Source organism: Elephantulus edwardii, unplaced genomic scaffold, assembly GCF_000299155.1.
Source record: "Elephantulus edwardii isolate Elephantulus edwardi_28Jun2011 unplaced genomic scaffold, EleEdw1.0 scaffold00042, whole genome shotgun sequence".
NCBI classification, from domain to species: domain Eukaryota; kingdom Metazoa; phylum Chordata; class Mammalia; order Macroscelidea; family Macroscelididae; genus Elephantulus; species Elephantulus edwardii.
The window spans coordinates 1,259,243-1,285,146 of NW_006399792.1; the positions used below are offsets into that span (position 1 = coordinate 1,259,243).

General features: G+C 38.7%; 1 protein-coding gene across 1 annotated transcript in view; it reads left to right on the plus strand.

Annotated features, from left to right (window-relative positions):
- Window positions 1-3,593: 3,593 nt before the first annotated feature.
- Window positions 3,594-25,904, plus strand: part of HSD17B13 (hydroxysteroid (17-beta) dehydrogenase 13) — a 56,627-nt gene continuing 34,316 nt past the window's right edge. Inside the window, exons 1-3 of the mRNA XM_006885241.1 lie at window positions 3,594-3,803; window positions 13,081-13,188; window positions 23,768-23,899. Of these exons, the coding sequence (XP_006885303.1) occupies window positions 3,594-3,803; window positions 13,081-13,188; window positions 23,768-23,899 (450 nt within the window). The remainder of the gene's footprint in view (window positions 3,804-13,080; window positions 13,189-23,767; window positions 23,900-25,904) is intronic.

Here is a 25,904-nt window from a genome sequence, read left to right on the forward strand (position 1 = left end):
CACTCAGCATATTTCTTTCCAGTCCCTCCCAAGTTATGAAATAATCTTTTAAATTATTTCTCCAGAGTGCCACATAGTATCACATTGTGTGAATATGCCACAACTTCTCAGTCCATTGTAGTTGGACATTTGGGCTGTTTTTATTTTTCTTGCAATGGTGAATAACACTGCTATGAAGATAGATGTACAAATCTCTTTTTGTTTTTCAGTTTTAATTTTCTCAGGGTGTATTCCAAGAAGTGAAATAGCTGGGTCATCTGGAATTTCTATGTTCAGCTTTCTGAGAAAACATCAAAACTGCCTTCCAGCGTGGTTATGCCATTTTACAATCCCGCCAACAGTGTATGAGAATTCCTATCTCTCTGTATTCTCTCCAACATTTATTGCTTGCTGTCTTATTAAACTTGACTTGTATGTTTTTGTTGTTGTTTGGTGCCACCCAGTTGAATTTGACTCATAGCAACCCTATGAGTTTAGAGATGTAAAGCCTATACCATCCTGTGTCATCTTCATAATTTCTGACCTACTGGAGTCCATTGCAGCACTCATAATGTCACACCATCTGTTTAAAGATCTTCTTTCTTTAGCTGATCCTCCACCTTTCCAAGCATGATGTTCCTCTACGAAGAATAGGCTCTCCTAATAAAATTATATGAGGTGAAGCTTTGTCATCTTTGTCACCAGGGAGCACTCTGGCTGTACTTCCTACAAGATGTATCTATTTATTCTTTTGCAGTCTGTGAGATATTTAGTACCTTTTCCACCACCACAACTCCAAGGCATCAGTTTTTTCATTGTCCAGCTTTGAAATTCATGAGAAATTATTGAAAAGACCATGGCCTGAATCAGGCAGGCACACCTTAGTTCTCAAACTGGTGTAGTTCTCCTCAATAATTTGGAAAGATCTCTGACTGCAGACTTTCCCAATGAAATACATCTCCTTATCTCCTGACTGCAGGTACCAAGGGTGTTGATTATGGATTCAAAGAAGATTAAGTCATTCACAGTTTCAATCTTTTCTTCATCTATCATAAGGTTGTCTGTCAGTCCAGTGGTGAGAATTTTTGTTTTCTTGATGTTGAGATGTAATCCACTTAGAAGGCTGTACTCTTTGGTCTTCTTCAGTAAGTGCTTAAAGTCCTCACTTTCAGCAAGCAAAGTTGTGTCATCTGCATAATGCAGATTGCTGGTGAATCTTCCTGTGATCCTGATGCCATATTCTACTTCATAGAGTCCAGCTTCTTAGACAAGTTGCTCAGAATGCAGATTGAATAGGTATGGAGAGAGCATACCACCCTGACACACATCTTGCCTGATTTTAAATCATAAGGGAGCTATGATTTGCAGGCGAGTCAATGACACATAACAACAACGTTACCTTTCTCTTTTCTTACAACAGACTCATGATATGGGTATAGGTTTTACAGAAGCACAATTATGTTGTCTGGGATTTTCATTCTTCTCAATGTTAGCCATAATTTCCTTATGATCCACACAATCCAATACATTTGCATAGTCAAGAAAGCACAAATAGACATTCTTCTTGTATTTTTCTGCTTTCACTTAAGATGCATTTAATATCAGCCATAATATCCTTGGTATGACAATAGTAATTTGTGTTTATTAAAGAAAATCTTTGCAATAAATAAATCATTGCCCATGCAAAACTCAATCCTATGATTTCCAGACTCTTTTCTATCACCAGATCTGTACTCTCCAAATACCATTATTTTTTCATTGTTTCCAACTTTTGCATTCCAGCCACCAATTATCATTAACACATCTTGATTGCATGTTTTGTCAATTTTGAACTGCAAATTTGGTAAAAAATTTTCAGTTTCCTCCTTTTTGGCTTTAGCTGTTAGTGCATATATTTAAATGATAGCCGTATGAACAGCTCTTCTTTTTATGTGCATGGATAATATCCTACCACTCATAACGTTGTACTTCAGGATAGAGTTTGAAATTGTCTTTTTAACTGTGAATGCAGTATAATTCTTCTGTTTTTCATTCCCAGGATAGTATAGCATGTGATTATTTAATTCAAAGTCACCAATGCCAATTCATCTCATTTCACTAATGCCTAAAATGTAAATGTTCATTCACTCCATTTTTGACAACTTCTGGTTTTCTTTCATTCTTAACATGCTTATTCCATGTTCTAACTATTAAAAGATGTTTACAACTGTTTCTTCTCATTTTGACTGACTGACTTCCAATTTGGGCTCTACCTCTAATACTGTAACTATTTGTTCCTCTTTTGTTTAAAGGGTTTTTAGAAGCCTACTGTTTCAAAAGTAGATTAGGCCTGCTTCCTAGTCTGTCTTAATCTAGGAGCTCTATTGAAACCTGTCCACAATGAATGACCCTTCTGGCATTTGACACCCAAATAGTAGAGCTTTCAGCATCACACAACCCACATGTTACCCTAGTAAAACAAACTGACAGACAAATGCTGTACTTAGAATATTAAATGATAAGCAAGCAATCATATACACAACTGAGCTATAAAATAATTAGCATATGGAAATCATTCCCCCAGTTTAACATACTGACAGATGAGTGTTGTACCTCTGTACAGCAAATCAGACAAATGAGTATCATGATGTGGGGTCCATCTGGGGTCTGTGTTGACTTTCACAGCAACTTATATTTGCAGCTATTTCATATGCACACTTTCTCATTTGATTATTATAACCACTTGTGGGTGGATGTAGCAGGATGTTTAGATTTGCAGTGTGTGTAACATAAAGATAATAAACAGGGGAGCTCTGGTGGCTTAGTGGCAAGAAGCTGCACTTCAATCCCAGAGGTTTGCAGTTCAAATCCACCAGATGTTCTGCTGGAGAAGGAGGGACAATCTCCTCCTGTACCAGTCAGATCCAATTTGATGGCACACATACACACACAGACACACAGACACAGACACACACACACACACACACACACACACACACACACACACACACTAATAAAAAAAGAAAATAAACAGCATCACATGAGGTCAGGCCAGTTTTAAGTGGGGACTTATGACCCCTGGTCTAATGATCTTTGCAATATTAACACCAAAAACACCCTCCAGTTGTTTTATATAACCCAAAATCTCCCTCAAGAGCAAGAATTTGACGTGCTGAACTTAGTTCAATTATTCCTCTAGAGGTGAAACCTCAGTGAATAAATATGTCAAATAGCTAAATTCCATTGGCCCGTGCTTTATTTATTTTTCTCACAGAACCTATTTTATTTTTTTAATGAAAGAAAAGAGGAAAACACACAAACACTTAACAAAAAACTGTTTATTAAACTATACCAATAGAACATTAGCTGACCCAATAATTACAGAATTATTCTTAAATGTGATGCTTCATGGTAGAACATAGTGCAAGACTGTTCCTTAGACAAACAGGCTCAGAAAACCAGTTCTCTTAGGATCTCTTACAGCTGGCATCATTTCAAAAACTCAAAGTGTGTCTGACTCATTAGAGCACGTGGACAAAGCCTGCCTCTAAGTTTCTCTTACCTCTGCCGCTCTCATTAACACCTGGAGCACAGTAGTTCATTAGAAGGCTCTAGTCAGAGAGTGGTGAGCAGAAATGAATATTGTCTTGGATCTCCTCCTGCTTCTGGTCACCATTATTTACTCTTACTTAGAGTCATTGGTGAAGCTCTTCATTCCCCAGAAGAGAAAATCTGTCTCCGGAGAAATCGTCCTCATTACTGGAGCTGGGCATGGGATTGGCAGGCTGACTGCATATGAATTTGCAAAAAGGAAAAGCAAACTGGTACTGTGGGACATTAATAAGGTAATGGATCCATCTCCTCATCTCTTTTGAATTTAAAAACTCAAAAACTTGGTTTTAAAAAAATTATCTCACCTAGAATCTGTTAATCTTTATATTTTTATTTTTCAAAATTTGATTTTTTTAAAAAAGCAAACAACAAACCATCCTAGAACGTTTTCCTATGTTTGAATCAGGTTAATTAGATGAAGGGAACACTACTGAGATCTACGTGGCAAATTAGATGCCATGGTATGCAGGTTGATAATGAAGGCTCAGAAGTCAACCTCCTCCCAAGATGTTTAAACTGAACAAGAAACCTAATTTCTTACTGCCTCTGGTAGCTCAGTGGTAAAGAGTTGTGCCATCGACCCAAAGTTTATACAGTTCAAATCTGACAGCTGCTTTTCAGGAGACCGACAGGCAATGTACTCCTTTTATGTAATTTACTGCCTCTGGATACCTGCTAAAAGGTCACCTACGAGTTGATTTCAACTCAACAGAACACAACAGCAACAGTTTCTTTATCTCTGAAATGGGAATGATAACTTACAATTTGGTGACAAAAACCTTTGTGCCTGCAATATTTACTCCCTGGTTCTTTACAGAAAAGGTTTGCCCTCCCTAGTAAAAAAACTAAAGGAATGAATATTATAAGTGTTTAGTACCTTGCACATGGTAAACATTACGTGTCTTAAGTAAACTCTAAATATAAGTTTCTCTTGGAAAATCATTTATCTATGCTTTTTTCTGTAAATATTAACAGCCCAAAATAAAACTAAAATGACTAAAACTGTATATAATTTCCCCTAAACTTATGAAATACTAGTAAAGCCATCGCTCATGAAAAAAAGAGTACACAAGTAACATATTTTTGAGACTGGAAAAATTGTATTGTTTTTTGTTTTGTTGAGAATCAAATTTCCCCCAAACAGTGGAATTTTAATTGCCATTTCATTGTTCCTCCACCTTCTTTTTATCACATCTACTTGACACCTACTTTCCTAGGGTCTCAAAAATGTCTCCTGATCTGAGAGAATGAATTCTTCTGTTTCTTTATGGGTATGAAAGACTATGACACCATTACTTGAAACACTTCTATTTGGCAGGAAAGTATATTTATTCTGTAGATGAGATTTGACATATGTGAAAATGATTTGGCATTGCTTTAGCTCCTGAAGAGAGGTTAATGATGACCAAAATATAAAAGCTGAGAAAATGAAAGTTTTCTGCGTATTCCAACAGCATAAATCAGTGTACATCCGTGAAAAAGGTTACCAGAAATAAGGGTAAGTATAAATAAGTACGGTCTTAGCAATGAATATTAAATGGGCGGCTAAAAAAACAAACAAATCTTTCTTGGAAGAAGTAAGTTTTTATGTGCCGTTGAGTTGACTATGACTCAAAAATGACCCTGTGGTGTTTGCTTCAGCAGTACAAATACTAAAATTGGAATGATACAGAGATTAGCATGGCCCCTGCACAAGGATGACACACAAATTCATGAAGTGTTCCATATTTTTTTAAGAAACCCAACAAAACGTGACCCTGTGAACAACAGATGTAAGCCTTGCCCTATCCTGCACCATCTTCATGATCCCCCAAGTCCTTGAGGCAATTATTACAGTCACTCTGTCAATCTATCTTGTTCAGGGTCTTCCTCTTTCTCTGATGTGCCACCTTTCCCAGCATGATGTCTTCTTTCTGACATTTGCTCAAAGAATGTGAGACCAAATTTCACCATGCTTCCCTATAAGGAGGAGCCTTGTTGCTATCCTTTAAGACAGGCTAGACTGTTCCTTTGGCAGTCCGTGAGATGTTCAGTATTCTTCGGTCATAATGTAAAGGCATCAGTTCTTTTTCTGTCATCTTTATTCATTGCCCATCTTTCAGATGCATAGAAAGCAATAGAAAAATCCATAGCTTGGATTAGGTGCACGTCAGTCTTTAAATTGGCATTGTTGCTCATTAGCACTTTGAGGATGTCCTTGACAGCAGATTTCCCCAATGCAACAACACATCTTTTGATTTCTTGACTGCTATTATCATGGGTGTTGATTGTGTATCCAAGTAAAGTGAAATAGTTGACAACTTCAATCTTTTACCCATCCATCATGATGTTGTCTATTAGTCCAGTCATATTAGTAGTCTATTTGTCTTCTTGATTTCGAGATGTAATCCATGTGGAAGGCTGTATCCTTTGATCTTTTTCAAGAAATGCTTCAAGTGCTTTTCACTTGCAGCAAACAATGCTGTGTCATCGGCATAAGCTAGTAGTTGATGAGTCTTCATCCAATCCTGATGCTACATGCAAGGGTGGTAAAACTTCATCTCACATGTTTAGGGCATGCCATCAGAAGGAACCAGTTTCTAGAAAAGTAGAGTGTTGGCAAAAAAAAGGAAGGAGATCCTCAAATAGGTAGATTGGTAGAGTGGCTGTAATAACAGGCATAGAAAAGATTATGAGGATGGCACAAGATGGGGGAGGACTTTGTTCTGTTGTAAATAAGGTCCCTAGGAGGTCAAGCTGAATCATTGGCACCTCATAACAACATAAGTAGACACATATGCATGGACAAAACCTTGAGATTTCTACTCACATATGTATTTTAGGGGAAAGAATGAGTATTACTACTTTTTACAAATTTTGTAATTTCCAGGGATGTCATTGTTGTTGTTGTTGTTAGGTGCCGTCGAGTATGACTCATAGTGATTTTATGAACAGACCGGAACTCTACCCTATTTTGTGCCTTCCTTACAGTCTCTGACACACTCCAGAAATTCCAGAGATGAGATAAAGTGACATTAGAGAGAAGTAATATTTAACAATAACTGAAATATGATTCTGCCAAACCTTATAAATTCTTGGAAGCCTTGAATTTTATGATTAAATATTTAAAGCCATAAATTATCCTCTCCAAAGCTATAAAATGTAACTTACATTTATCTTAGCCCAGGAAGGTGCCAACCTCCTTTTTCTTACAGCTGACTGCATTTGCTTTACCAGTTTAGAGTAGGTTTAGGAATTTGGCCTCCATTCTATCTAAATTGCTGAACAACACAGCGGTAAATGGAGTCAATAATGCACTTGAAACTGAAGCTAAAGCAAGCATTTTGCTAACAAAGAGACCAGTAGAATTTTTAATTCCTCAATGAACAAGTCTGATGAAAGCTCTGGTTACTAATACTCTCAACTGACCTTGAAATTAGAGACAGAAAAGAGCATATAGTAATTCTGGCAATCTGTCAGTGAACAAGCTACCAGATGAAGCCTCACTCAGTAAAAAGCCCTCTCTTGTCCTCTTCATTTTATTCAACTGCCTCGAAGGACTCTATCAGGGGCATTAATTCTGCAGCTAAGGATCCTAATTTGTGTTAGGCTTTGCTGTTTGAAATTTCAGATGGATGTTTCAGGGTTTTGGCCCATGAAAATGAAATACAAGGAATACCTTGGAGCAGTCAACATTCTTAGTTGCTAACAGGAAGACTAGGGGTTCAAGTTCACTCAGAGGTTCCTTAAAAGAAAAGTTTTGTGATCTACTTCGAAAAATGAATCATCGAAAACCTTATATTATAAAGTCTGTTCTGACATACTTGAAGTTGGAGTTGACTCTATGGCAATAGTTGGTCAGTGAAATGGCCCATGAAAGGGAGCGCCTACTAAGAGAAATGTTCTGACTGGGTCCAAATTCCACTGACACCACCAACATCCTAATATACAAAGGAAAGGTGTTTTAGGTATTCTGCTCTTTATTGCAGAGATTGGAGCTCTGGTGTCTCAGCCTGTTGGTAATTGAGGTTCTAACCGAAAGGCCATGCCTCTCTGGTGATTCAAATCCACCATGTGCTTTGTAGAAGAAAAATGGGCAAGCTCTTCCCGTGTGATTTACAGTCTCAGAAAACCTGCTGGAGGTTCAGCTACAAGTCAGTTCTGACTCGATGGCAAAGAGTTTGAGGTTTTGTTTGCTGCAAAGAAGAGCTTACAGGTTGTGACAGGGAAAGTATCAATTTAAAATGTTTTATTAAAGAAAAAACTCTTGCATTTTGGCTGGAGGTAATTTGCTTCTCTCTCGCTCCACATTTCAGAGTTATGTATGAAGTTATTACATAGATAGGAATCAATTCCAGTGTCCCTTGTTTTTGCTCCAGAACCAGAACACCTGAAGAATACACTATATTCCCAAAAATAGCCCATCAGTTTGTCATACTCTAGCAGTTTATGTGCCGCTGTGATAGAGAAGAGTATTGACCATTGCATGGACTGCCAAAAGAACAAGCAAGTCTATCCTGGAGGAAGTGCAACCAGGACGCCCCTTACAGGCAAGATTAGCCAAGCTTCATCTCACATACTTTGGGCTTCTTATCAGTAGTTACTAGTCTTTGAGAAAAGATGTCATGCTAGGAAAGGTAGAGTCAGCAAAAGAGACTAAGACTCTCAACCAGATGGTTTGACACCATGACTATAGCAATGGCATCAAGCATGGGGCGGATAATGGAGGCAGAGAAGGATAGGGCAAGGTTCTGCTCTATTGTCATAGGGTGACTGTAAGTCGTAGATGATGTGGTGGTACCTAACTCAGGATAGAGCAGAGTTCAGAGCTATTAGCTATGAGTAACAAGTGACTCTATGACACTTAACAACGACAACAAAGTGCTGCTCACAGAGCCTCCTGGCCTGGATAGCTGGCATACGTCTGGGTACTGCCACTCAGAAAGTACAAAGTATGTACGTAGGGAAATTGGACACGGTTAAAGAAGTAATTGAATGCATAAATATTGACATACTGAGCCTTGGCAAGCTGAGACAGACTGGCATGGGCCATTTTTAATCAGACAAACATATGGTCTACTATGCCTGAAATGAAAAATTAGGGAAAATGAGGCTGCATTCATAGTTAATGAGACCATTTCAACCCACCCTAACATACAATGTCGTTAGTTAAAGGATACTATCCATACCCATACAAGAAAGATCTGTTAATACCACTATCATTCAAATATATGCACCAACAACTAAAGTCAAAGAGAAGGAAATAGATAGCCACCAACTTTTGCAGTTTAAAAATGATCAAACATGCAACCAAGATTCATGAATAATACTAGGTGTGAGTCCTGCCCGGACTTGTCAGTTGGCCTGCCCTTCACCTGCCATTTCACCCTTCTCCGCTGTTAACCCCGGGATGTTTCCTGCACTTGGTGTAGGCAGCTCTTTGTCATCAGATGCGTCTGTCACACTTGGGCAAAGGGGGACTGTTCGTCCCTTAACTGTCCTGTATGACTCTTTGAACCCTTAAGCTCCTTTGCTTGTCCCACTGTCTGAGATTCTATATAGCACCTTTCCTAAGTGAGCCTCTACCACAGAAATTAATAAGCAAAGTTATAATTTTATTTACTCGTCATTCCTCACCTCATCCCACATTTTGGAAATGGAAACTTCGAGTAAGTTGGGTCCTTCACTATTTGTCTTTATATCCTTAGAGCTTCTCTTCTTTCAGAAATTAGCGAGAACTCAATATAAATAATCATAAATGCCACTGGCTAGCTGTGTGATCCTTAAAAAAAATAATAATAATAGGTGACGGGAACGCCAAAGTTGGGAACAAGGAAGAAGGAACAGTAGTTGGGAAATATAGGTTTGGTGACAGAAATGAAGCTAGACATAGAATGATAGAATTTTGTACAACCATTCATTTTTTCATTGCAAATACCTTTTATAAAAAATACAAATGGCAACTGTGGACATCACCTGATGCTTTACACATGAATCAGATTGACTACATCTGTGCAAAGAATAATTAGAGAAGTTCAATATCAGTTGTGAAAAGTAGGTCAAGTGATGACTGTGGACCAAACTATCAATTATTCATGGGCAAATTCAAATTGAGGTCTGAAAAAAAATTGTAACAAATTCAAAAGAATCAAAACATGACTTTAAGTCTACCTCACCTGTATGTAAAAACTATCTCAAGAGCAGGTTTAAGGCCTTGAACATTAATGAACAAATGACCTAAAAAGACCAGATCAGCTGGGAAGAAAACAAGAGATCATTACAGAGACAGGAGGAAGGCAAGACTAAAAAGGATGTCAGAAGAGATTGGATATTGCACAAGATTACCAAGAAGCCCAAACAAAGGGAAGAAATCAATACGTTAAAGAGTTGAACAGATTTCAAATGACAGCTCAGTGAAGACAGAACAAAGCATTTTAATGAAATATGCAAAGAGCTAGAGTCAGAAAATCTAAAGCGAAGAACTCGCTAGGCATTTCTCAAACTGAAGGGCCTGAAGAACAGATTTAAGCCTCAAGTTGCAATACTTAAAGATGCTATGGTCAAAATCTTGAATGATTGCGGAAGCATCAAAAGAAGATGGAAGGAATCCACTGAGTCACTGTACAGAAAAGAACTGGCTGATATAGAACCTGTTCAGGAAGTAGCATAAGAGCAAGAACCAGTGAAAATAAAGGAGGAAGTTCAAGCTGCTTGGAAGGAATTAGGGAAAAAAAGGGCTCAGAAATTGATGGAATGCCAACTGACATGTTTCAACAAACATGTGGCTCTGGATGTGCTCACCAGGCTGTGCCAAGAAATCTAGAGGACAACTACCTGGTCAACTGACTGGGAGAGATCCATATTTATTCCCATTCCCAAAAAGATGGTCCAACAGGATATGGAAATTATTAGATAATATCACTATCACATACAAGCAAAATATTGTTGAAGACTATCCAAAAGTGACCAGAACAGTACACTGACAGAGAACTGCCAAAATAAAAGCAGAGCGCTTAGAAGAGGCTGTGGCACTAGGGATATAATTGTTAATGTTAGAAAAACCTTGACTGAAAGCAGAGAGTACCAGAAAGATATCTATTGGTATTTTATCTACTATGCAAAGTGCCCCAGAGCACTTGATTGTTCTCATGTAAAACCTGTATCTAGACCAGGAAGCTGTTGTCCAAACAGAGCAAGGGAACAGTACATGATACAAAATCAGAAAAGAGTGGTCAAGAATGGATCCTTTCATCATACCTTTTCAATCTATATTTGAGAAGATGGACTTTATGAAGAAGAATGTGACATCAGAATTGAAGGAAGACTCGCCTGTGTTATATAGATAACACAATTTTGCTCACCAAAACTGCGGAGAACTTCAAGGACTACAGCCTTCAATGTGGCTTCCATCTCAACATCTAGAAAACAAATATCCTCACCACTGGGCCAATTGATAGTATTATAATAGGTGGAGAAAAGATTGCGGTTGTTAGCAATTTTATCTTGCTTGGAACCACCATCAACACTCTTGTCACCAGCAGTCAGAAAATCAGGATGAGTTGCATTGGGAAAATCTGCTGTCACAGACCTCTCCAGAGTGTTATAAAGCAATAGTACTAGTCTAGAGACTAAGGTGTACCTGATCCAGGCCATAGTCTTCTAAATTGTTTGCTATGTATCTGAGAGCTGAACAATGACTAAGAATGATAGAAGAAGAATTGATGCCTTTGAGTTGTGGAGCTGGAGAAGAGTACTGAGAGTACTCAGAGAACAAAAAGGTCTGTCCTCAAGAGGGTGAACTCAGGTAGCTCCTTGTGGGCAAGGATTTTGAAGTTTAGCTCACATACTTTGGACATATTGCCAGGAGGGACCACTCCTTGGAGAAGGGCATCATGTTTGGAAGGGTAAAGGGACAGCACAGAAGAGAAAGAAAAGACCCTGGTTGATATGGATTGACACAGTGACTGTGGCGATGGGGTCAGGTGTGTCAGAGATGGTGAGTCTGGCTCCGGATAGGTTCAAGGCCATTGTTCACAGCATGGCTATGAGTTGTAGTCAACTCGGCAGCATATAACAACAACTTAACAACTGGCTTACTGCTAGACAGTCAGTGTTCCATAAGTGTTTGTTAAATGAGTATTTTCCTTAATCATGCATCTCCCTCTATGAGATCACAATTAGGAACATTTGGCAAGAATATTCTTCTAATTGAGAATAACTGGTTTTAAAGAAATTTTTACTGGAGATCCTCCAAACCAAGATCAAAATCCAGAAGCAAACCAATAAGCAAAAGTGGAGGGGAGTTGTTTTTGTTTTGTTTTGTTTTTTAATGAAGGATGGCTGTTTAAACTACTTCAAAGCAAAGTGGAGACATGTGACCTAATGTGATCATTCCCAGGGAGAACTAAGCATAATTTCTTTGCAAATTTGCTTCTCTCAAGACATTTCTTTGTGAAGTAGGCATTTTGTGACATTAATTTTAAACTTTTTTTCTCTTATTAGGAAAATTTTCTTTTATGATTTGCATACAACATTTGTATACATTATGTTTCACCCTATCCTTCATCTACATTATGTTTCCTACAATCATTCCCATTTCTTGTGTTTTATAAAATTAATCAATATTGAACTATACCCACGTGTGTGTGTGTGTGTGTGTGTGTGTGTGTGTGTGTGTGCATGCCATCACATCAGATCTGACTGGTAGAGGAAGAGATAGTCCCTCCTTCTCCAGCAGAACTCTGGTGGATTTGAACGGCATACCTCTGAGATTGCACTGCAGCTTCTTGTCACTAGGCCACCAGAGCTCCCTGAACCATACCCACTATTACTGCATCTTTTCAGATCACCAACAGATCTTGCCCATTTCCTTTACTCCCTCCCTCTACCCACCAAACTGTGAGACCCCATGATTTCCCCCTTGCCTGTCCTCACCTCTCTGTGCCCAACCTTTATCCCTTTTAGTCCCATACACTTTTCACTAGCTGTCTTTCTATTTTTACAATAATGATCTTATGTAGTATTTGTCCTTACAGGACTGAGTTAGCTGACCCAGCATAATGCTCTCCAGTCTCTCCCAAGAGATATAGTAATTTGGGAAATATTTGTTCTTCAGTGGTGTGTAGTATTCCATCATGTGGATGTACCATAACTTCTCAACCCATTTGATTGTGGCTGGATATGTGGGATGTTTTCGTGTTTTTGCAATTGTAAATAATGCTGCTATGAGCATTGGAGTACAGATCTCTGTTTGTGCCCAAGTTCTAATTTCTTTGGGGTAGATTACCGGCAGTGAACGAGCTGGATCATATGGAATTTCTATTTTTTAGCTTTTTGAGGCAGCATCAAACTGTTTTCCAGAATGGTTGTAATATTTTGTATAGATTTGTTTCTCTCAAGACATTTCCTCGGGAAGTGAGCATTTTTGGCATGAAGTTTAATCTTTTAAAATGTTTATTCTCCAACACTTTCTCTCACACTGCTCTCTTTTCTGAATTTACCCTTTTCTGAATTTATTTTTTTTAATCACAGCGTGGTGTTGAAGAAACTGCAGCAGAATGTCGAAAACTAGGAACTGCGGTCCATACATATGTGGTAGACTGCAGTAACAGAGAAGGTATTTACAGTTCCATCAGCCAGGTGAGGCTTGCATATACTGCCACAGACATGGGAGAGGAAAAGATCTTTTGTTATTGCTTGACTTAAACTGTATTTTAGCTTCTACCATCGAGGTAGTTATCTAAAGATATGCTAATGTACTTTTCCATAGCATATAATCCATTTAATTCTGCCTTTTGTAATTGTTTCATATTATTAATCAATTTTACTCTGCTCAACAGTTTAAGCAATGTAATCCATTTAATTCTGCCTTTTGTAATTGTTTCATATTATTAATCAATTTTACTCTGCTCAACAGTTTAAGTAATGGCACAAACTGATGGAGAAAAGATTTACCACCATAGTAAATGTACCACTTTTGAAATCCAATTTCTTCTGCAGTATTTTTTTTTGTTCCCTTTAATTATTGTCTTTGTGATATTTAATCTAAGATCTCATACTTTGCACATCCTGCTAGGAGGTGCTATTCCTTGGAGAGGGACATGATGTTGGGAGGGGTGAAGGGTCGGTAAAAGAGAGGAAGACCCTCAAGCAATTGGGTTGACAATGTGACTGCTGCAATGGACTCTTGTGTGTCAGGAATTGTGAGGGTGGCACAGGATAGGACTAGGTTTAGATCTTTTGTTCATAGGGTCACTACGCATTGTATCCAACTCAATGACACCTAATACCATCAACAAGATTATAAAGAATCTACAACATTAATAATTTATGCAAAATACTTTAAAATTAGTGTATATCAAGTACTCACAATAAACCAAGGACTCTGATAAATCATTACATTTCATTGATTAAGCCACATATTAGCTTCATTTTAGGGATATGAGAACTGAAATCAAAGTTATTCATTGAACAATTTTAAATGTTTGGTTAGAATTTCTTATTCATGGATTGAAAGGCTTAATATAGTTAATATGTCAATACTATTCAAAGAAATAGTATCAATTCCATGCTATTTGCCATCAAAACTTCAATGACTCTCTGTGCAGAAATGCAAATCCTCAAATTTACATGAAATGGCAAGGGACCCCAAGTACCTAAAATTACATTGATGAAGAAAAGTAAAATAGGAAGACTCACAATTCTTGACTTAAAAATGAACTGTAAAGTTACAACAAAAAAATGCCTAGTACAGGTGTAAGAATAGATATATAAACTAATATAATAGAGTTGATACTCCTCAAAAATTTGGAGAGATCCCTAAATACAGACTTTCCCAATGCAATTATTGTTGTGTTGTTGTTGTTGTTACTTGTCTTTGAGTTGCTTGCTAATCTTAGAGACCCTATGTACAATTCTGAAGCCTGGCCTATCCTGAGCTAGTCTCACTGATTTCAACACACCCTCATTGCTCCAGTTACTGTATCAATCCATCTCATCTGGGGTTTTCCTTTCCTGTACTTTCCCCCCTCCCTTCTGAACATGATAGCCTTTTCCAAGGACTGGTCCCTCGTGGCCATGTACCCAAAGTATATGAAATGGAGCTTCAAAATCTTAACCTCCAAGGAGAAACTTGGTTTCACCCTCTCCAAGATAGACCTATTTATTTTCTTGACGGTCCATGGTATGTTCAAGACTTCTCCAGTACCACAACTCAAAGGCATTGATTCTTCTTCTGTCATCCTTAGTCATTGTCCAGCTCTTTGATGCATAGCAAGAAATTGTGAAAGACAATGACCTGGAACAGGTACACATTAGTCTATAGTCTGACATTGTTTCTTTTTTAGTATTCTGGAAAGTTCTCTAACAGAAGATTTTCCCAGTGCAATTCATCTTTTTATTTCCTGACTGCTGGTGCCAAAAGTGTTGACTGTAGAGCCAAGCAAGCTGTAATTATTAAAAACGTCAAATTTTCCTCCTTTCATCATGGTGTTGCCAATTGACCCAGTGGTGAGAATCTTTGTGTTCTTACTGTTGAGCTTGATCTTCTGCATCAAGTGCTTCAGGTCTTCCTAATTTTCAGCAAGCAAGGCTGTATCATCTGTATAATGTAGATTGTTGATGAGTCCTCCTCCAATCCTGATGCAACATTCCTCCTCAGAAATCCCAGTGTCACAAATACATCTCCTGGTTTCCTGACTGTGAGTACCAAAGGTGTTAATTGCGGATCCAAGTAAGACGAAACTTTTGACACCATGACATGGCCTATCATCTCTGTGGTTGGAATCATTGTTTTCTTGACATTAAGATGCAATCCATACTAAATAAAGGCTGTGTTCCCTGATCCTCTGTGACAAGTGCCTCAAGTTCTCCTCACTTTCAGCAAGCAAGATTGTCATCTCCATAAAACAGATTATTGAAGAGTCTCCCTCTGATCCTGATGCCACACTCCTCTTCATAGTGTTCAGCTTTTAGAATAATTTGCTCAGCACACAGATTAAAGAGGTATGAACAAAGAATATAACCCTTGACACACTCCTTTCTTAATTTTAAACCATGCAGTATTCCCTTGCTCTGTTCACACAACAGCCTCCTGGTCCGGGTATAAGTTTTGCATAAGCACAATTAAGTGCTCTGGGATTACCATTCTTTTCAATGTCAGTCACAATGTGTTATGGTCCACACAATGAAATGTGTTTGCATAGTCAATAAAGTACAAATAGACATTATTCTGGTATTCTTCACTTTCAGCCAGGATCCATTTGACATCTGTAACAATGTCCCTGGTGCATCTGATTCAAGCCATTGTCTTTCTGATCACTTGCTATGCATTTGAGATCTGGACAAGGAATAGGGATGACAAAAGAATTGAAGCCTTTAAGTTGTGGTGTTGGAGAAAAGCACTGAATATCCCAGGAATTGCCAAAAGAACTAATAAATATGTCTTGAAGAGCTTGCAGCCAGAGTGCTCTTAGGAGGCAAGGATGATGAGGCTTCATCTCACATAGTTTGGGGGGTGTTGCTAGGAGGGGCTACTCCTTAGAGAGGGACATGAAACTTGGAAAGGTAGAGGTTTGGTGAAGGAGAGAAAGACCCCCAACCAGGTGGATTGTCACGGTGATTGCTCAATGGGCTCTAGTATGTTATGAAGTGTAAAGATGGCGCAGGATAGGACAGGATTCAGATCCACTGTTCATAGGATCTCTACAAGTCATACTCGACTAGACAGCACCTAACAACAACAACAATAGAGTCGAAAGTTCCCAAATAAATCCATAATCAACTAGCTTTTGACAAGAGTGTTAATCCTGTTTAACGGCAGAATCTCTTCAATAAATGGTGTTAGAAAATGGAATTCCATGTGATGAAGAATAAAACATGATTTATACCTCATAGAATACACACATACACAGAGACACACAGACACACACACATCCAAAATAGATTAAGGACCTAAATGTAAAAACTAAGATAATAAAATAAAATATTGAAAAGACAGTGTAAGGGTTGTGGCAGAGATTGCCCATCTTTTCCTCTCACCACTGGTGGATTCAAACTGACAAAGGTACAGTTTTTCATTTCACAGCACAACTTCCTACAGAAAAGGCCACTAGAATTCTCTGTGTTTGGGGGGAAAAGCAGTAACACACATCAAACACGACCCCAAAAACTTCCCTTATGTGACAGCCATCAAGACATGACGGCCATCAGACGCTAGGAGCCAATTCATAGAGTGGAGTTTCCAGGCCAGCCCACAAAAGAGAAAATAATCTGAGTCTCATAAAAATGAGATACTTTTATACATTAAAGACTTAAATACTTTGGCCACATGGCCAGGAAAGACGAATCCTTGGAGAAAGACATCATGCTCGAAAGGGTGGAGAGACAACACAGGAGAGGAAGACTCCGGATAGGATGGATTGATACAGTAACTGGGGCAATGGGAGTTGATGTGTCAGAATTAGTGAGACTGACTCAGGGCAGGGAAGGCTTCAGAGCTGCTGTACATAGGGACGCTAAGAGTAGCAGTTAACTCGACAGCACATAACAACAACAACATCAAAGAGGGAGCTTTGGTGGCTTAGTGGTAGCGCTGCCAACCCAAAGGCCTATGGTTCAAATCCATTGGCTGCTCTGCAGGAGTTGTTGTTGTTGTTTGATGCCGTCGAGTCGTAGACAACTCATAGCGACCCTATGAACGAGCGGCCTGAGCACTGTTCGTACACAGAGTTTCCGGAGGCAAGCCATTTCGAAAGTGGATGCCGCTCCTGCTTCCACTCTACAGGAGAAAGTTGAACAATTTCCTCTCATGCCATTTACTGCCTCTGAAAACCTGCTGGAGGGTCAGCTATGAGTCTGTTCTGACTTGACAGTATAGAACAAACAATAACACACATCAAAAATCTTTATCAACAAACTTAAAAACAAACAACTTTGGGAGAAAATTTTCCCATGAATCAGATAAGACTCATCTGTGAATATTCATAAAACTTCTACAACTCAACAATTAAAAACCACACAATTGAAAAATGGATAAAGAATAAACAAACAGCTCACCAAAGAAACACATGGAAAAATGCACAGTATCATAAGAAACAAAAAGAGACCTGGAGAAATGGAAGAATACCCTTGCTCATGGATAGAAGACTCAATATGGTGAAAATGACAGTCCTACCAAAGGCAATCTATATGTTCAATGCAATCCCAATACAAATACCAATTTCATTCTTCAAAGAGATGGAAAAGGCCATCTCCAATTTCATTTGGAATAGAAAGAGACCCCAAATAAGCAAAGCGCTCCTTAAAAAGAGAAACAAGGTAGGAGGCATCTAACTCCCTGATTTCAAGTCCTACTACACTCCCTTGGTGGTCAAGAAAGCATAGTACTGGTACAATGACAGACACTTAGATCAATGCAATAGAATTGAGAACCCAGAAATCAGCCCATCAATTGGCAGCATCAGGATGGATGGTGAAGAGAATGAGATTGTTCACAGCTTTAGTTTGCTTGGCTCCACAGCCAACACTCTTGGCACCAGTAGCCAGGAAATTAAAAGACGTATTGCCATGGGAAAATCTTCTGTTAGGGACCTCTCCAGAGTACTGAAGAGCAATGGTGTCTCTCTGGAGACTAAGGTGTGTCTGATACAGGCCATTGTCTTTGCAATCACTTGTTATGCATCAGAGAGTTGAACAACGACCAAGGAGGATAGAATTGATGCCTTTGAGCTGTGGTACTGGAGAAGAATACTGAGAGTACCATGGACTGCTAGGAAAACAAACAGATTCATCCTGAAAAGGGTTAAACCGGGTGGCTCCTTGGAGGCAAGGATTCTGAGGTCCATCTAACATACTTTGGACATGTTATAAGGATATACCGGTCCTTGGAGAAGAATATCTTGCTTGGGAGGGTGGAGGGACAGCGCAGCAGGGGAAGGCCCTCTATGAGGTGGATTGATTCAGTGACAGGGGTAATAGGGATGGGAGTGTCAGAGACAGTGCGGCTGGCACAGGACAGAGCAGAGTTTAGAGCTGTTCTACATAGGGTTGCTATGAGTTGCAAGCAACTCTATGGCACATAATAACAACAACAAACTATGGTTAACTAATTTTTTACAAGGAGATGAAATTAGTTAAGTGGGAAAACGACAGCCTTTTTAACAAATGTTGTTAAGTGCCGTCAAGTCATAGATGACTTTAACAACACTTGGAACGAAAGACCTGAACACTTGTCTAACTTTCATTGTTTCTCCAAGTTCTTACAGTTTCTAGAGGCAAGCTATTTTGGAATTGGATGCCACTCCTGCTTCCAAGTTTGCTTTAATCTGGAAGCTCCACCAAACACTGTCCACCATGGGTAACCATTATCACATTTGACATGTTAGTGTCACAGTGTTTAGCATCACAGCAACCATGAGTTACCTCGGTACAGCAAATGGACAGACCAGTGCTATGCCACTTAGAAGAATGTTTGACCAAAAACAATTAAAACCAGGCCTGAGGACTGCAGATTAAAATCACCCAACTTTGGTGTAGTAGTATCATTTCCTGTCCACTATGCCAACTGAGCTCTCGCTATGTTGTTGTTGTTGTTAAGTGCCATTGACAAATGGTGTTGGAAAAATTGGAAAACCATCTGCAGAAAACTCAAACAAGTCCCATACTTCACACCATGAACAAAAACCAATTCAAAGTGGATCAAGGACCAAGGACTAATACCAAGGACTATAAACTTCATTAAATAAAAGCTTGGAAGAACCCTAGAAGCACTAATCCACAACATGAACACTCTTCCAAGCATCCTGAAAAATCTACATCCAGGTGAGGAAAAAAATAGATGAATGGGACCTTCTAAGAATTAGATCCTTATGCACATCAAAAAACTTCTTCAACAGGGTAAAAAGGGAAGCCACAGACTGGGAAGAAATATTTAGTAATGACATGTCTGGTGAGGGATTTATATCTAGAATTTATAGAATACTTGTGCACCACAATAAGATAAAGGTAAACAGCCCAATTGCAAAACGGGTATAGGATATGAACAAACACTTCACCAAAGAAGACATTCAGATGATCAACAAACACATGAAGAAATGTTCAAAATCCCTAGCTCTAAGAGAGATGCAAATAAAAACAATTATGAGATATCATCTTGCACAAGTAAGAATAGCAAAGTTTAACAGAGCAGCATACAACAAATGTTGGTGAGGTTGTGGAGAACCTGGAACCCTTATTAACTGTTTGTGAAGGTGTAAAATGGTGCAACTACTATGGAAGGCAGTATGGCACTTTCTCAAAAAGTTGCAAATAGGAATACCATTTGACCCAGCAAATTCGCTACTGGGAATATACCCTAAAGAAACCAGAACTGTCACCCAAGCAGATATATGCACATGCATGATTATTGCTGCTTTATTTACAATAGCAAAAGTTGCGAACAACCCAAGTGCACCTCAAGAAATAAATGGATAGAGAAGCTGTGATATATAATGGAATATTATGCAGTACTGAAAAACAAAGAACCCATGAAATATTATACAATATGAGTAACCATTGAAGACATTATGTTGATTGAAATATCTTAGTCACAAAATGACAAATACTGCAAAGTGTCATCATTGTAAAACAGGACTGACATGTGGGTTGGGGGAAAACTAAGAAAAGAAGGGATAAATTATGTTAACAGCATTGAAACAGACAAGGGAGAGAACTGTATAAAAGGAATATATGATTAGGTATTATTGGCGTCACAAGAGTCCAGAATAAGAGCTGCATAGTAAAGTGGTCCAGGGAGGTGGGCATTGCCTAACAATTAAAGAATTTTTTTTCCAAAGAAAAAAGCAAATTGGGTTAGGGCAGGGAAGAAAATGTACAACAATGAGTGAATGGAAATCCAAGTTGTTCTTCATAAACTTTTATTAAAATGTCAATTAAAAAAGAACCCCCCCAAAAGAAAAATATCCAGCATCATTAGCCACTGTTATAGTTACGTACCATCATGTTAATTCTAAATGATGTTCACCCCTTGGACCTAGTAGAATTTTTCTTTAGGCTTTTTTTTCCTCCCTCAGTCTTTGTGGTAGTACATCATCAGGTATTTCTGCACTGAGTTTAGGCCACCAATAGCCAGATGCTTAACCATTTTAACCATTGTAACCCTAGAACTCCTTAATTTGCCATTATTGTTGTTGCTTCTCACTTACAGTGACTGTATAGACAAAACAGAAATGTAGAATACCAAGGGTTTCTTCTACAAAGCTGCTGGTTGCTTTGAACCACGGACTTTTCTTTTTTTTTTTAGTGAAATACATAACCATTTCACTACCACACCTTCTTCTCATTAACCACAATGGAATGTTATCTCATCCCATTAAAATAATAATCATTATAAAAAGAAAGCAAGAGAACAACAGGTGATGGCCAGATCATGGAATAATTAGAGCCCTCATCCATAGCTGTGTTGCTCATAAGATTTTAAAAGGTCTGTTGTTTCAGAAGTGGGTGGCCAATCCTTCTCCCTAGTCCGCCTTAATTTAAATAGTCAACTTTATGGCAATATCTGATAGACAAGAATTTTACCCAGAAAAGCAGATGTAAGACACCCAGAACCCCTGATTGTGCTCATATGAAACCTATACTTGCACCAAGAGGCAGTTGTCAGAACTGAGCAAGGTAATACTGTATGGTTCAAAGTCAGTAAAGGAGTGCGACAGGGATGTGTCCTCTCCCCATACCTTTTTAATCTGTATGCAGAACAAATAATTTGAGAGGCTTGACTTTATAAGGAGGCATCAGGATTATAATGTTGCATCAAGATAGGAGTAAGACTCATCAACAACCCGTGTTATGCAGATAGTACAACCTTGCTTGCTGAAACTGAGGAGGGCCTGTAATATCTGCTGCAGAGGGTCAAGAACTGTAGTGTGAATTATGGATTGAAGCTCAATGTCAAGAAAGCAAAGATTCTTACTACCGGGCGAGTTGGCAGCATGATAGAGGAAGAGAAATTGAGATTGTTAATAATTTCATCTTATTTCCACAATCAGTACTCTTGGCACCAGCAGTCAGGAAATCAAAAGATGAATTGCATTAGGAAAACCTGTAGTCATGGACCTCTTCAGAGTGCTAAAGAGCAAGGATGTGAGTGTAGAGACTAAGGTGCATGTGGCCCAGGCCAAGGTCTTCACAATTACTTTCTATACATCAGAGAGCTGGACAATGACCAAGGATGAGAGAAGAAGAATTGATGCCTTTGAGTTGTGCTGGAGGAAAGTATTAAACACAGTATGGACTGTTAAGAGAACTAACAGGTCAGTCCTTGAGAGAGTGAAACCGAACTGCTCCTTGGAAGCAAGGATTTTGAGACTTCATATCACATACTCTGAGCATGTAGCCATGAGGCACCAGTCTTTGCAGAGGGATTTAATTCTTGGAAGGATCAAGGTTACAGTGCAGGAGAAGAAAACCCCAGATGTGATTCATTGACACAATACCTGGGGTAATGAGTGTGGGTAGACAATGAGACTGTGAGACTGGCTCAGGATAGAGGTGGGTTCAGAACTGTGCATAAGTCACAGGTAACCCAATGGCCCACAACAACAACAGACATAGCTGATAGAAATGTAAAATTATGCATCCACTGTCAAGATCAGCTTGACAATCTTTAAAAGTTATAAACAGAATTATCATATGACCCAATATTTCCAATTTTAACTGTATACCTAGAAGTAAAGGCAGACATACAAATATAAAACTGCATCATAGTGTTCATTGTAGCACTTTTAACAGTAGCCAAGAAGAGGTAGGAAACGGAAATGTCCATAAATATTAAATGGATAAGCAAAATGTAGTACAAACATATAATGGAATGTTATGCAGTCATGAAGATAAATTCTGGTGCATGCACAATATGAGTAAATTTAGAAAACATGCTAAGTAAAATCAGGGGGATAATGGCAAATACTATATTGTTGTTGTGTGTCGTTGAGTTGCCTGTGACTCATAGCGATCTTACGTACAACATCTCTGAAGCCTGCCCTGTCCTGAGCCAATCTCACTGACTTTGACAAACCTACCCATATTGTTCCAGTTACTGTATCAATCCTTTTCATCCAGGCTCTTCCTCTCCTGAATTGTCCCTTCACCCTCCCAAGCATGTTGTCCTTCTTTAAGGACCAATCCTTCATGACCCATGCCCAAAATATGTGAGATGGAGCTTTAAAATCCTAGCCTCCAAGAAGAAACTTGGTTTCAACCCTTTCCAAGACAGACCCATTTGTTTTCTTGATGGTCCATGGTGTGTTCTAGACTCTTCTCCAGCACCACAACTCAGAGGTATTGATTATTCTGTCATCCTTAGTCATTATCCAGCTCTCTGATGTTTTTCAAGTAATTGTGAAGACCATGGCCTGCATCAGGTGCACCTTAGTCTCTAGACTGACATCATTACTTCTCAGTACTCTGGAGAGGTCCCTGGCAGTAGATTTTCCCAGATTTCCTGACTGCTGGTGCAAAGAGTATTGATTATGGGGCCTAGCAAATTGTAATTGTTAGTAACCTCAATCTCTTCTCAATCTATCATGGTGCTGCCAATTGGCCCAGTGGTGAGAATCTTTGTTTTCTTAATGCTGAGTTTCAATCCATATTGAATACTATATAATATCATATACATATACATATACATATACATATACATATACATATACATATACATATAATTATAAATAAACAAATATGTAGAAACCAAAGCCAGAGATAGGAGGAAAAGAAGTTTATATTGAGGAGCTTTGAGCTTGTGTTAACAAAATCAATAATGGTGCCACAACAGGAAAACTGTAATTGATGCCAATGATTTGACTTGTGGAAGTCGTTGTATTGGTTGACATTTTAGTGTATTTATTTTTATCAAAATAAAATAGCATTTTAAAAAATTCAACCACAGCTTTTACTCAGCATTAACATTAATTTCACTTTGTTTATAAATTTTCCAAATCCATAATGCACTGTTATTAAAATTTAGGTGTAAAACCAAACTCATTTATCCCACTTTTATGACAATGTTTCTTTTCCAGTTACTATTTAAGTTTAAAGCTTAGTTGTCTGAACTCTGATAGATCTCACTCAAGTAGAATGAAGACTCTTTTCTCTTGGATAATCTCAGTTCCAAAACTTTGAGCTTTTAATGACACTTCAAGTGAATGTGTTATTTCACAACCTACAGGTAAAGCAAGATATGGGTGATGTAACCATCCTGGTGAATAATGCTGGAGTAGTATATCCTGCTGATCTGCTTAGCACTAAGGATGAGGAGATTATCAAGACATTTGAAGTCAACACCCTGGGACATTTTTGGGTGAGTATGATTCTAAAATCTCTCTGGTTTATACATGTCTTAACACTTGGTTTTAAGGAGCATAAAATTTATAACTGAGTTCACACACTTCTGGGTAAGAGACTGACTGGAATATTTTTGTGTGAAATAATCATTACAGTTTTTATAGTGGTAGACCCACAGCATTTCTGACAAAGTTCACTAGAATTTAACCTACTTGGTCCTTTTCATGTTTCAGTGTCTAACACAGATCTTCTCACTGACGAGATGTTGTTGTTGTTGATGCTGCTGTTGTTGTTAGGTGCCGTCGAGTTGAGCTTGACTCATAGCGACCCTATGAACAAAAGATCTGAGCTCTACTCTATCCTGCACTATCCTTACACTTCTTAACACACAAGAACCCGTTTTAGTAGTCACTGTATCAATCCACCTTGTTGAGGGTCTTCCTCTCCTTCCCTAATCCTCCACCCTTCCCAGTATCATGTCCCTCTACAAGGAATAGCCCCTCCTAGCAACATATCCAAAGTATATGAGGTGAAACCTCATCATTCCTTCCTCCAAAGAGCACTCTAGTTGCACCCTCTCCAATACATATCTGTTTATCTCTTGACCGTCCATAGGTTGTTCAGTGCTCTTCTCCAACACCACAGCTTAAAGGTATTAATTATTTTTCTGTCATCCTTAATTATTGTCCAGCTCTCAGATGCATAGCTAGTAATTGGAAAGACTATGGCCTGAATCAGACACACCTTAGTCCTCAAACTGGCATCATTATTCTTTAATAATTTGGAAAGGTCCCTAACTGCAGATATTCCCATTGCAATGCATCTTCTTATTTCCTGACTGCTGGTACCATGCATACTAATGTAGATCCAAGCAAGATGAAGCTGTTGACAGTCTCAATGTCCTCTCCATCCATCATGGTGCTATCTATTGTCCAGTGGTAAGAATCTTCACTTTCCTGAGAATGAGATGCAATCTATGATGAAGACTTCATTCCTTGATCTTCTGCAACAAGCGCTTCAAGTCGTCCTCAATTTCAGCAAGTCAAGTTGTGCCATCTGAATAACGTAGGTTATTGATAAGTCTTCCTCCAATGCTGACACCACATTCCTCCTCACAGCGTCCTGCTTCTCTGAAAAGTTGCTCAGCATACAAATTGAATAGGTATGGAGAGAAAATACAACCGTGGCACATTCCCTTCCCAATTCCAAACCATGCAGTGCTCACTTGCTCCATTCACGAAATAGTTTCCTGATCCAAGTTCTGCATGAGCACAGTCAATGCTCCAGGATTCCCATCCTTCTCAATGTCAGCCACAACTTGTCATGATCCGCACAGTCAAATGCCTGTGCATAGTCAATAAAGCACAAACTCTTCTTTTCAGCCAGGAGCCATAGGATGTCAGCAATGATACCCCTAGTGCCACAGCCTCTTGTAAATCCTGCTTGAACTTCTGGCAGTTCCTTATCTATGTGCTGCTTCAGCGATTTCTGAATGATCTTCAGCAGTGTTTTGCTTTCATGTAATATCAATGCTATTGTTTGATAATTTCCACATTTGGTTGGATCATCTTTCTTGGGAATGTGAACAAATATGAACCTCTTCCAATCTGTTGGAGAAACAGCCATCCTCCAAATTTCCTTGCATAGATTGGTGAACGCATCCAGATGGATCTTGACTAAAAACAGAGAGTACCGGAATGATGTCTATATGTTGTTAATGGAAACAAGTCAACTGGTATCCCATTGATTCCTACGACCTTATTTTTTGTAAATGTCTTCAATGCAGCTTCTACTTCCTCCTTTTTTACCACTGACTCCTGTTCATATGGTACTTCTTGAAATTTTTCGCTGTCAATCAAGTCTTTCTGTTACAGTGATTCTGTGTATTCCTTCCATCTTCTTTTGATGATTTGTCCACAGCATTTTTCAATATTGAGACATGACGCTTAAATTTTTCAGGCCTTTCAGCTTGAGAAATGCAGAGCTAGTTCTTCCCTTTTTATTCTCCAATTACAGCTCTT